Source organism: Cottoperca gobio, chromosome 21, assembly GCF_900634415.1.
Source record: "Cottoperca gobio chromosome 21, fCotGob3.1, whole genome shotgun sequence".
Lineage (NCBI taxonomy): Eukaryota > Metazoa > Chordata > Actinopteri > Perciformes > Bovichtidae > Cottoperca > Cottoperca gobio.
The window spans coordinates 13120579-13133498 of NC_041375.1; the positions used below are offsets into that span (position 1 = coordinate 13120579).

At 38.8% G+C, this 12920-nt stretch overlaps 1 protein-coding gene across 1 annotated transcript; it reads left to right on the plus strand.

The window, feature by feature from the left end:
• Window positions 1-421: 421 nt before the first annotated feature.
• Window positions 422-6290, plus strand: LOC115026045 (sacsin-like). Its single transcript, XM_029458608.1, has 7 exons — window positions 422-527; window positions 2006-2051; window positions 3707-3794; window positions 4079-4190; window positions 4907-5053; window positions 5168-6131; window positions 6230-6290. Coding segments are annotated over exons 2-7 (1341 nt in total). The 5' UTR covers window positions 422-527; window positions 2006-2022; the 3' UTR covers window positions 6231-6290.
• The last annotated feature ends 6630 nt before the right edge of the window (window positions 6291-12920 follow it).

A 12920-nucleotide genomic window follows, 5' to 3' on the forward strand; every position in this document is an offset into this window, starting at 1 on the left:
TAACTGTTTTATAGCTCGTGTGATAATAATGTCGGAGAGTCAGTAGCTCACAGGCAAAAAAGTCGGGAGGAAAACACGACATCCCAACTAAGTTGAATATGAATCATCCCTGACAAAGGATTGTTTAAGTTATCCAACATGAAACCGGTGTGAACACATAACAACATAAAACAAACTGATGGCTTATAGTGTATTTTCGTGGTTAGACTTATGATGTATAACATGCAGATACGTCGGCCTACTTCCTCACGGATGTGGTGACTTCCTCGTACCTTCTTATGTTTCGTTTCATATTGGAGGTAAGAAACTATCTGTGATAAGCGCAGATGTTGCAGCCTTCTTAATGTTTCGTTTCGTCCAAAATGTCATTTGATTTTGGTGGAAAACGAAAGGATGCCTGGAAACGACGTTTTGGGGTTGGCCATCAGCAGTCTATATAAACAGCAGAACTAATGAAACACCATTTCTTTGGAAAACTCGCCAACAGCAGAACAGAACTGATTCAACTCTTCACAAATATGAATGAGGTACTGTTTTTATTTTATTTGACTAATGTGTAATTCATTATTAGCATCGTTATGGTTATCACCTGAATAAATGATCCGGTATGAGGGTGTATTGGGGAAACGATAGAGGAAGAGGAAACAATGTAATGCCAGATAAATTACTCCACGAAATAAAACTAAAAATGTTTTTAAAATAATTTCTTATACTACATTCATCATCTCTGTATGTATTAATTGATTGATTGTTTTGACAATGTTACTGGAGAAAAAGGTGTGCTACTTCCATGAACCGGATTCATAAAACATATATATATATACGTATATATACGTATATATATATATATATATATATATATATATATATATATATATATATATATGTATATATAATAATAATAATAATAATAATAATAATAATAATAACAATAAGGCATTTTATTTGGAGGCGCCTTTCTATATATATTCTATATATAGACACCCAAGGACACATTACAAAATACAAGAGATAAAAACATTGGAAGGGAGAATAGACAAACAAAACCAGAGATATAGTGCAGACAAGTAAAGAAAACAACAACACAAAAGGGGGGAAGGACACAGAATGATGGAAACTACAGAGAGTAGGCCAGCTTGAACAAGTGAGTTTTGAGGTGGGAGTTGAATGTCGTAATAGTTATATATACTGTATATATATATATATATTGTATATGTGTGTATATATATATATATATATATATATATATATATATATATATATATATATATGTGTGTGTGTGTATATACATATATATATATATATATATATACAGTTTATATATATACATATATATATATATATGTGTGTGTGTATATATACATATATATATATATATATATATATATATATACAGTTTATATATATATATGTATATACAGTTTATATATATATATATATATATATATATATATATATATATATATATATATGTGTATATATTGTATACACTACAGTATGGGTCACTCTTTATTTCTATAGAGATGAATTAAATGAAACAACCAAATTTACAATGAAGTTCTGGACCCATTAAAGAGGTCAACTAAAGAGAACCTAACTCAGGCCATGCTAACTTGACCTAACTAACTGAAGGCAGAAGGGGAACGTATATGAGTGTGAAAATAAAAATTGCAGTTATTAACCAACAATACAACTAATGTACTCTAAAAAAATCTCTAAACCATAAATCTGTGCACCACAAATAGAAACTCATGTATTGCCAATACTAAATGAACCACAAAACAAAAGTCATGTGTCATCATGTATCTGTTGGCTGATAGGTGTGCAATGTGTATGTGGTCAAAGGTCAACAAAACTCAACGGAGGAGAAATTAAACTATAGAAAACTAAGTTGTGTGTAGGAGGGTTACTGACATTTCACTGAGCTGTGTGGCAGCAGGTGTGGTCATCACATGTGGATAAAAAGAGAAGCTTGTTCTGCAATGTACTCTTGACTCTCTTACAGCATCCAAGCCAGGAAGGATGAGTTTGAAGACAAAGAAAAAACCTTTGTGAGTTGCACCTCTATCTGCTTCTATGTGCAAGCTGAACCACTAATGGAATAACATGATATATTGACCAGAATATGCCCTTTCACAGCAGCCATTTTGCCATGTCATTGCAGAGTAAACCCACCTGGATGTTACAGGGTCATAATTATTTTATTAATTACACTTGTGTTTACCCTGCAATGACTGCTGTGAAAAGAGGCCTACTGTGCACTGAAACCTTTAGAAATAATTTAAAACCCAGCCATAGAACTGCCTAGATTGCTTTTTTGGGGAGGTTTTGCATACATGCTAGTGTTTAGTCTTTATGTGGAAATGAACATCATGTTATATTCAACTGTCAATAATGGTTCTTAATTTGTTGACCTTCCTAAGAACCATATATCGTATTGTACAGAACATTGTTGTTGTATCAGACAGATGGATCTATGTCACATTAACCAGTGGACCTAGAGACGCTCAGTGTAAAAGCTGTTCAATCACTGTATTAACAAACATGTATGCACGCTTGCTTTTCACCATATCATCAGGATTTACAATGAAGTGAGAGAAACAGGCTATTTACTTGACAGCTTCATCCTGCAGAGTAGGTTTCATAAATAGACTTTGAAGACACTTATTGCATATGCAAATACTTTGTATGCATAACAATGAACAATAAATTTAAGCGTAATTTACATCAAGTATATTAGTATAGTAATAAGGATAAGAAATAGCAAATATATTTCTTCATGGTAAGTGAGGGCAAGTGCTGGGTGTTGGTGTAGAAATTTGAGCTTATTTGCATGACTGATTATACACAACAATACATGACAATTTCATAACAACTTACAAGACCCGATACAGGACATTTGTATTAGTCTTGGAGCACCCACCTGTGTAATTTCCATACATTAATTCGACCATTTGTAACCAGTTACTGTCGGTGAAAGAGTCCTTTCACAGGGCCAGAAGTGAAGTCTGGAGCTCCCCCTCAAACACTTTAAATCTAATAAGATATTGAAGTTCTGGTCTGGTTCTAGTCTTAAAGTTATAACAGATTCAAAAGAAATTCACTGGAGAAGAACAAAGTCAGATACAATAGAGATTATTCTTACATGAAAATAAGAACTCACCCGAGGTTACAGCCTCCTGTAAAGCACTAAATTCTAACGTTCTGTGCTCTTCTATATAAACATTTGCTCCATGCATAAACCTGATTGAGTATATTGAATATCACATGTCAATGAATATTACACATTATTATCATATATGTTAGATACAAAGTACTTGCAAAATGAATATTTACTACAACATTACCACATAGTGCTATAAGATTCAAAATGTATTATACAATACCAGTTATGTTTTCTAAGTGTATATTAGGTAAAACAAGGACAATTCTTTTAATTCCTTTTGTATAACAGGGCAAAGTCACATACTATACACTTGTCAACATTATACCTCGTAATCCTTTTTTATTGGCAACAAGGAAACAACATGTATCATCATCTAATTTGAAGTAAACACTTGTGGTATAAAAATTCTAATATATATGCTGGTTGAACTTGAGTCTAATTCCAGCTCTTCCTACCTTAATTGCTTCAGGAGGACTCGCCCTGTGTCGTCTTGAATTTGAATGATTGTTTCTCACTCTTAAATCCTCCTTCTTGGTTTAGAACGTCCTTCGGGGCAACAGCACCGCCCTTCATCGACTACCTGCAAGATATTCTACGTCGATATCCAGATGGTGGACAAATTTTGAAGGTGGGTAAAATGCTATGACCAAACGCTATGCACTATTAAGAATGATAAAAGGGTATGTTTCCCACTCTAACAGGTACAAGACCATCAGATAGGTGAGGGAGATGTAAATCAAGTGCAGTTTGTACACACCCACACAGTGAAAGGAGGTGTAATTGGGCAACAAAAGTGAAAACACCTGTGTAGGTAGACTAAGGCTGTGCAGGGGTGTTAACTATACTCGTGTGAAGCCCCAATTTGGAACTTGGCAAGCTCTGTAAATGGTTATTGTTTTTATTTGTCAACAGGAGCTGATTCAAAATGCAGACGATGGTAAAGCCACAGAAGTGGTTTTCATCCATGATGAGAGAAGCTATGGGACTGAGAGTCTTTGGACTGATGAATTGGGAGAATACCAAGGTATGCGGGACGTTCAGAGAACAGCCATGCTCTAGAGTGATTATCAACATCAGTTGTGATGCATTTTTTCATAAAAAATATATATCAGAAAATTGATAAATGGAGCAAATAGGAAGTAACTCGATGACATTGTTTTTTAAGCCTCCCAGCAAAAAGGTCTTATAGTCAAATGTCAGCCCTCGTACTATTTTCATCCTATCGTCTGTATTTTATGCTTTTTTTCCTGTGGGTTTCCTCCAATAGTCTACCAAATGTTTACCAAAGAGGACATGGGTGTAATGTTTTTTACCAATTCTTATTTTTTTCTTGACAACAGGCTTTTCGCCTTTTCTAGCGACCCAATACAAACTTGGTTCTCATGATCACTAAATAAGAAGGCATCAGGGTCTGATATGCTATATCATTTATATTTGTGTGTGTGTATGTGTGTGTATGTGTGTGTGTGTGTGTGTGTGTGTGTGTGTGTGTGTGTGTGTGTGTGTGTGTGTGTGTGTGTGTGTGTGTGTGTGTGTATGTGTGTGTGTTGTAATCACACTGATATGTTTACATCCTCAGTCTCTTAAATATTTCTACCTGACTCAATACATTCTGGAACAGACTCCAAAATAAGCAGTTGTAAAAAGAACCCGGAGAGAGTTAATGAACACGCACAAATGCCTTGATCTAATGTCAAAATAACTTTTCTTCTGAATTAATGCATTTTTTGGTTTGCAAAGGTCCTGCTCTCTACGCCTACAACAATGCAGCGTTCGATAAGGAAGACTGGGAAGGAATTCAGAAGGCAGGGAGGAGTGACAAGCGCAATGACCCAAACAAAGTTGGGAGGTTTGGAATCGGCTTCAACTCTGTTTACCACATAACAGGTGAAACTATGTTCAGATGCACACGTATACCTAATAGTCTCAGTCTTAGATTTAGTCTTTAGAAAACTTGCATAGTATATTAATGAGACAAAATCGGTTTCACTTTATTCACAGATGTGCCAAGTATATTCAGCGCAGGGCACCTTGGCATGATGGACCCCCAAGAAAAAATATTCGGACAAAGAAATGGAGGTTTTCGGTGGTCTTTGGATGATGCAGATCACCAAGAAGCTCTCACGAAAATGCACGATCAGTTCCATCCCTTTCGAGATATAGTTTCACTTGTAAGCGGACAAGAATGGTCAAAAGTCATCATTGAGGATCAACACTTTGACGGGACAATTTTCAGATTCCCCTTTCGCAAAGAAAAATCAGATATTTCAGATAATCTATATGACTCTGACAAGGGAGTTGAGCTTTTTGATAGCTTCATTGCGGATGCAGACTTAAGCCTTCTGTTCCTGAAAAATGTGACCTCTGTGGCCTTGATACATATCGACATACATGGCATTGTTAACACCAGACTTGAAGTGAAATCCTCAATCCCCACAGATGTTGTTCTGGAGTCAGAAGACAAGTCAATGATTGAGGGTTCAACAAGGTTCAAATTGATAACCCTCAAATCAGAAGACCTCAAAGAAACAAAGTGGCTTGTGACAACATGTACCATGAAAGAAGGCAATGTAGAAATTCTTGATTCACTTTCAGAAAAGTTAAAGTTTTTCCCTCAAGTTGACTTAGCATTCCCTTGTGGTGAGAAGAGAGACTGTAGTGAGAGTAGACTGAGCTGCTTTCTCCCCCTACCAAACAATGAATCCAACAAGACAGGACTGCCAGTTTATATCAACGCGTGCTTTGGCCTCACAGACAACAGAAGACACATCAAATGGCAAGAGGAAGACCAGAAACATGACGAACATGCTGTGTGGAATGAATTGCTGATGAAGGAAGTGCTACCACAGGCATACCTCGTGATCATTCAAGATGCGATCAAACTTGCCCAACAATCTATTCTGCCTGTCTCTTCCGTGTACGATCTGTGGCCAGATATCGCCCAGGTAAAGCACAGAGACAAATGGTATGGCGTTGCTCTAGATGTTCTTCATCATTTATTCAGGCAGAATGTGGCTGTCCTTTCTCTTGCAAAAGATGAAAGAGAGTTTATCACTCCATCAGAAGCTGTGTTCCCCTGCAATGGTCCAACAAGCAGTGACACATTGGCTGCCATTAAAAGGACTTTGGTTTCCTGTGGAGAAAATCTTGTCACTTTACCAGGTAGTGTTGCAAGAGCTATAGATGAGGCCTATCCACACCTAAACACCCTAAAACATGTGACTCCAACTTTCCTAAGGGACATCCTCCGCAGGATTGGCGTGAACTTCATCTCTAAAGATGACAAACTCTGCCTTCTGGAGTACGTTTTGAGTGATGGAAAATACAGAGAACTCGAGGGTCTTCAGCTGCTTCCACTCAACGACGGCTCTTTCAGATGTTTCACAAACAGAGAGGAGGACACTGCTTTGATTGACAGCAAGGAATTTCCAAAGTATGTTTTTTATTTTTAACTTTATTCTCTTGTACAATTTATATTAAATAGATGAACACAAGTTGTAATATTTACTGTCATTTAAAACATCCATACTAAGTGAACATTTTGGTAGTTGCTCCCCAAATCCAATCTTAAGATCATTAGTACTGATTGGTTCACACTTTTGACAATTACTATTTTATTTCTGTTTCGATTGTAAAATAATATATTTTGGGTTCACTCAATGTACACTTAGATTATATGAAAATGTCTCTGTCTTTGTCACATGCACAATAAACAAACTTATCCTTTGTGCAGAGTCTTGCTACCATGCTGCAAACACCTCTTCATCAAAGAGGATCTCAGTCCAGCCTGCCGTACCCACCTGAAAGAACTGGCCAGAAAAAGTAGGAAATTCATTTTATAGAGTAGTGATTTTAAAAGTAATTTACATCGGTATCTTTTCACACTAAATAAACATTTATGTATTTATTTTCCAAAAATCTATTTTTCAGATTTATTCAAGGTCATCAACATTGACGCAGGCCAGGTTGCTGAATATACCAAGAGGTTTTTGCCACAGGACTGGAAACAGACGAGGAAGGGGCCTGTTACCTGGGACGTCAGCAGCAGTCAACATCCACCTTTAGACTGGCTCCAAGAATTCTGGAAATTTCTTAACACTCACTTCAAAGAGTTAAGTAATTTTACTGGAATGCCATTGATACCAGTCAGTCCCCTGTCTGTGAGTCAGCCTGTATCACTAGCAAGACTAGAGCAGAACACAACCATCATATTTCAGAAAAGAAAGCAGATGAACTTGCCAGAAAGAATCGCTCAGTTGGTGAACAAAGTTGGTGGCACAGTGGTGAGAGGAAACGAGTGGCTCAAGCACGAAGACCTAGACTCGTATGTGCTGTGCCCATCTCCAAGGAGTGTTATGAAAGTATTGGTAAATTTAGATTCTCAGGATCTAATCAGAGAACTCCAGACTGCCTCTCACGGAGCACGAGAAGAACTAAAAGATTATCTCTCTCGTCTTGATTCTCTCTCAGTCACTGAGAATGATTTACTCTCAAAGTTACCTCTGTTTCAAACCATGAAAGGATCCTGTGTTGCCGCTCAATCAAAACAGGCTGTGCTTCTAATTTCTGGTCTAACAGTACCAACAGAGTTCCCTATGCCCAATAAAGTTGTGCAGTGTGCAAGTGAGGCTGATCGCAGACTGTTACAGCTGCTCAAAATTAAACTCTTGGACACCGCTGAAGCAGCTCATCTCCTCATTGACTGTATTGACGGTGGGACTTGTGGAAAAGAGGACACTGAGAAAATCATGACTTGGATTTTACAGCATGGTGATATCCTTTTCTCTCAAAATCCAACCTTGAAACGTAGATGTAAGGACTTGAGCTTCATTGAAGTGAATGGAAAGCTGAAAAAGCCCTCAGGATTTTTTGATCCAAGAATTCAAAGCTTTAAAGTCCTTTTTGAGTCAGATTTCTTCCCCCCACCTCTATACACTGGCACATTGCAGATGTTTCAAAGCCTAACAGATCTTGGATTGCTAAATAAAGAAGTAGATGTGTCACCCGAGCACTTGTTGCATGCTGCCGTATTGATTGACAAAGTGCATGTTGACTCTCAAACTGAGGCTCTCAATAGAGCTCAGGTGCTCTTGAAGATCTTGGATACTAATAATCTACTGTTAAAGTTTTCTCCTGAGCAGCTCGATCGCCTCAAAATGCTAAAATGGATCCCATGTGCTAAACCTGGTAATGACAAAAAACTCTGCAATGACAAGTCTCAGACGAGCTGTTTCTTCTGCCCTGATGAAATAAGACATTCTGTGTACGAGGACATTGTTGAGCATGTAATGCCTCTGGTGAGAAAGTTCAGTGACAGCATTAGCAACCAACTTGATCTCAAACGCCTACCCCCACCTGAAAAGGTGATAGACAATTTGTTCATCTTGAAATCAAAAGCACAGAAAATGACTGATCCTGACACAAATGTGGATTTCAAAAGGAAGTTGCATAGCATTTACAAACACATGCAAGACCACACCTCTGAATTTTCAACAAAGATGAACAAGGACACACACTGGCTGTGGAGCCACAACCAGTTTGTATCACCACAAGATCTGGTTCTAGACTACCCACGTAATCTTGACCTGAGCTCTTACATTGGGAAGGTGCCAAATGAATTTCTGCCTTACAAGAAGTTACTCCTGGAGTTTGGTCTGAGAATGTTGCTTTCAGATGAAGAGATTATTGGCATTCTTCATTCTATCCAGCAAACCATTGAAGGAAGGCAACAGCCATTTGCAAGTTCCTCTGAGGTAAAAGTGTCAATAGAAATTCTTAACTGGCTGTGGAAAGAGAAGAAGACGGTTCACGATGACATCCCAGTGCCAGTCATCATAAGAGGTGAACAACATACCCTTAAACCACTGTCAACAGCAGTCTTCTGTGATGTGAGCAGAAATGGGTTGGAAGAGTACAGCCAGGAGGAAATTCATGTTATACATGAGGAAATCCCAAAAGCAGCTGCTGAATGGTTTAACATCCGATTTCTCAGTACTTACATCCTTGATCCAGAGTTAGTGGGAATAGAACAGTATGGACAATCTGAACCGATAACAACGAGGATTAAAAACATCCTTAAGGAGTATGATGAGGAAAGTGACCTCTTCAAAGAGCTCATTCAAAATGCAGAGGATGCTGGCGCAGAAGCCTGCAAATTCTTGGTGGATTTCAGAGTGCACAAAGATGCCCCTGAAAGTCTCATTGACCCTGACATGACCCTTTGTCAGGGACCTTGCCTTTGGGCATATAATAATGAGAAATTCAAAGCTGAGGATTGGAAAAATATTGTCAGAGTTGGCTCTGCCTCCAAGGAAAACATGGTGGAAAAAATTGGAAAGTTTGGACTTGGATTCAATACTGTGTATCATGTAACAGATGTTCCTTCTATCCTCAGTGGCAACAGTCTTCTCATACTTGATCCAAATGTAACTCACCTCAAGAAGCACATCAAACATAAAACAAATCCTGGAATCAAGCTGGATCTCTCTCAGAAACGACTTTTCCATTGGTTTCCTGGTCAATTTGGACCATATGAACGCATTTTTGATTGCAATTTCAGCAGCCAAAGTCTCCCTGAACCCTATCCAGGTACTCTGATCAAACTACCTTTTCGAACTGAAGAAGAAGCTCTCAAGTCAGAAATATGTGAAAAGGTGTATCACAAACACGATATTATCACTTTTCAACAGCACTTCACTACCAATTCACAAACACACCTGCTGTTTTTGAAGAACATAAATACATTATCTTTACAAAGTATCTCAAACAATGGATCAACTCCACCAAGAGATAACGAAATAGAAACCGTCTTCAATGTCTCCAAAACCACTCTGAGTACAATGAGTATTCCTGATGAAACCATCGTGTCTATGCAACATCAAGCCAAGAAAGCATTGATGAAACTTGATGGGAAATGCAAAGAGGTCATTGACTGCTGCACAGTCAACATTGTCCAAATAACCAGTAAGCAATCTGGTGTAACTGAAGTCCAGTCCTGGCTCCTGTGCAACTGCTTTGGGACACATCAGTCTTTGCAAATGGCCCTTCAAGAAAACAAGCAAGCCAAGTTCTCTTTGCCCATCGGGGGGATTGCTGTGCTTTTGCAAAATTATCCAGGAACTGGGAAACTGGCTTCATTACAAACAGATCTTGTTGGACAGGCATTTTGCTTCCTTCCCCTTTCCATTAACACAGGTCTTCCAGTCAATGTAAATGGAACATTTGCTGTGACGAGCAACCGAAAAGGTCTGTGGGAGAGTGGAGAGAAACATGACTGGAACAAAGCCCTACTTCAGGATCCTGTAGTGACGGCATATGTTACTGCACTTTTGGCACTAAAGAAAATGTCTGAAAACAAGCAACTAGAAACGTACTGCTATCACACCTTTTGGCCCGATAGAGAGAAAGTAAGTGAAACTTTCAAGCCTTTGGTTGATGCATTGTACACCGCCATTGCTCAGCACTCCATTGGCCCTGAGCTCTTTAGTGATGGAGAACATTGGTGCTCAATGAACAGTGCCATATTTCTACACGAGAGCATCCAAAAGGATAACGACATCAGTGCACTTGCAGTGCAGGTTTGCAAGAAACATGCAAAAGCACCCAACCATGTTGTTCCTCTTCCACTGTGGTTGAGAAATAGCTTCAAACAGTCTGGCCTAGAGGAGGCTATACAAAACAGAACATGGAACTGGGAAAAGTTTTACCAAAAAGCTGTGTTTAACAACCTTGATACCATGGACCCTAAGAGTAGAGATACTCTTGTGCTGCATGCTATTGACCTTAATATCAAAGAAATTGACAAACTACTGGTCTGCTATCCATGCATTCCCACAAAAGGTGGAGAGCTCCAGCATATCAGCAAACTTGTGAATCCATCAGGGAAAGTGGCCTGTCTTTTTGAACCAGACGAAGGACGCTTGCTTGGTGGTACCAAAAATGACTTTTGCTCCCCCAAAAGGATTACACGCTTGTTGGAACTTGGAATGGAAAATGATCATCTCCCATTGAAAGACATCACAGAGAAAGCAGGAACAATCCCCAAGACCTGGAAAACGGACAAAAAGAAAGCATGTGGGCATTTGAATTGTCTTCTTGAACTTATGAAGAATCACATGAATGACAAAGACTCTCTCCAATGGGAAACACTGAGGATGACAACATTTCTCCCAGCATTTTCCCCTGGTGACACAACAATGGAAAGAGATGTCACACTTAGAAGGCCCATTGATATTTTTAGTGACAAATGCTCCCCACTTGTTAACATGACACATCACGTGCTGGATCATACTAATCTGAAAATACACAACACTGATCCAGTCCTGCACATTTTGGGAGTTCAGGACAGTCCAGGGTCTGAGAAAGTGCTTCAGCAACTGCAAGAAGCATGTGAGCAATCTCAATACATTGACCCATCCATGCTTCACAAGATAGCATATGAATGCTATAAATTTCTGAATCAGTTGCTCAGTGATTCTGGGGATTCAACTTTCATTTCACAGAAGGCAAATTCATTCCCATTCATTCTTGTTGGCGGTACATTTATAAATGTGAACCTTGTTGCGGAAAATGAGCAATTTGAAGCAAAACCTTATCTCTATGTACTTCCAACTGCCTTTGGTGGTTTCAGGAGACTCTGGGAAAGTGTAGGTGTTGCAAAATCTTTTACAACCAGTCAGTTTCTAACTGTGCTCCAGGAATTACACTCTCAACATGGTAGCAAGATCCTGCCAAAGAATGACCTATCAATTTGCCTCACAATTCTAAAAACAGGGATATATGAGGCCAAAGATAAAACAACCATTGACTGCCTGATACCCAATGAACATGGTGTTTTACAACCTGCAAGTGAGATGTTTTACAATGACAGCCCATGGATGTCAGTCGCTCCAGGTGTCACATTGTGTCACGAGAATATCCCACGTGTTATGGCTCGCCACTTTGGAATCAAAACTACCAGGCATCATACCCTGAAAAACCACATAGTTGAGAACATTTCACCATTTGCTTTTCAGTTTGAACAGCAGGAACAACTAACTGTTCGAATTAAAAACATCATTTCAGCTTATCCATCAAAGAAGGATATCCTTAAAGAGCTTATCCAAAATGCTGATGATGCGGAGGCCACAGAAATTCACTTTGTTTGGGACAAACGACAGCATGGCAAAGAAAAAACATTTGGGAAGAAATGGAACCAACTGCAGGGACCCGCACTGTGTGTGTTCAACAACAAAGTGTTTTCTGATGCTGACCTGGCCGGCATTCAACAGCTGGGAGAAGGAGGAAAGCACAACTCCCCAGGGAAGATAGGAAAATACGGAGTAGGATTCAATTCTGTTTACCATCTGACTGACTGCCCCTCATTCCTCACTGGAGATGAACTGCTCTGCATTTCTGATCCCAATCAAAAATACATTGAAAGTCATTTAGACAAGCCACCAACTGGCACTGGCTATAAACTAGCTGACACTTTCAAGAACATGTACATGGATGTCTACAATTCCTTTCTTCCAGAGAAATTTTCTCTTAAAGAAGGCACCATGTTCAGATTACCTTTAAGGATGGGTACCATGGCAAACAGCTCTAAAATATCACAGCAGGGAGTCACTGACCATGACATGGAAGAACTATGTTCTGCACTCTCTGAAGATCCTGAAGGACTAATTCTGTTTCTGAAAAACATCTGCAAAATAGAAGTCCAGGAAATCAATGAACAATCAGGGAAACTTAAAACCATCTTCATGGTTGAAAAAAG

Bases quoted from the DNA above. Each gene is read 5' to 3' on its own strand.
- LOC115026045 (XM_029458608.1), top strand. From the start codon at position 2,023: ATGAGTTTGAAGACAAAGAAAAAACCTTT. The intron at 3,795-4,078 runs GTGGGTAAAATG...ATTTGTCAACAG, and splicing joins ATGGTGGACAAATTTTGAAG to GAGCTGATTCAAAATGCAGA. The intron at 5,054-5,167 runs GTGAAACTATGT...CTTTATTCACAG, and splicing joins CTCTGTTTACCACATAACAG to ATGTGCCAAGTATATTCAGC.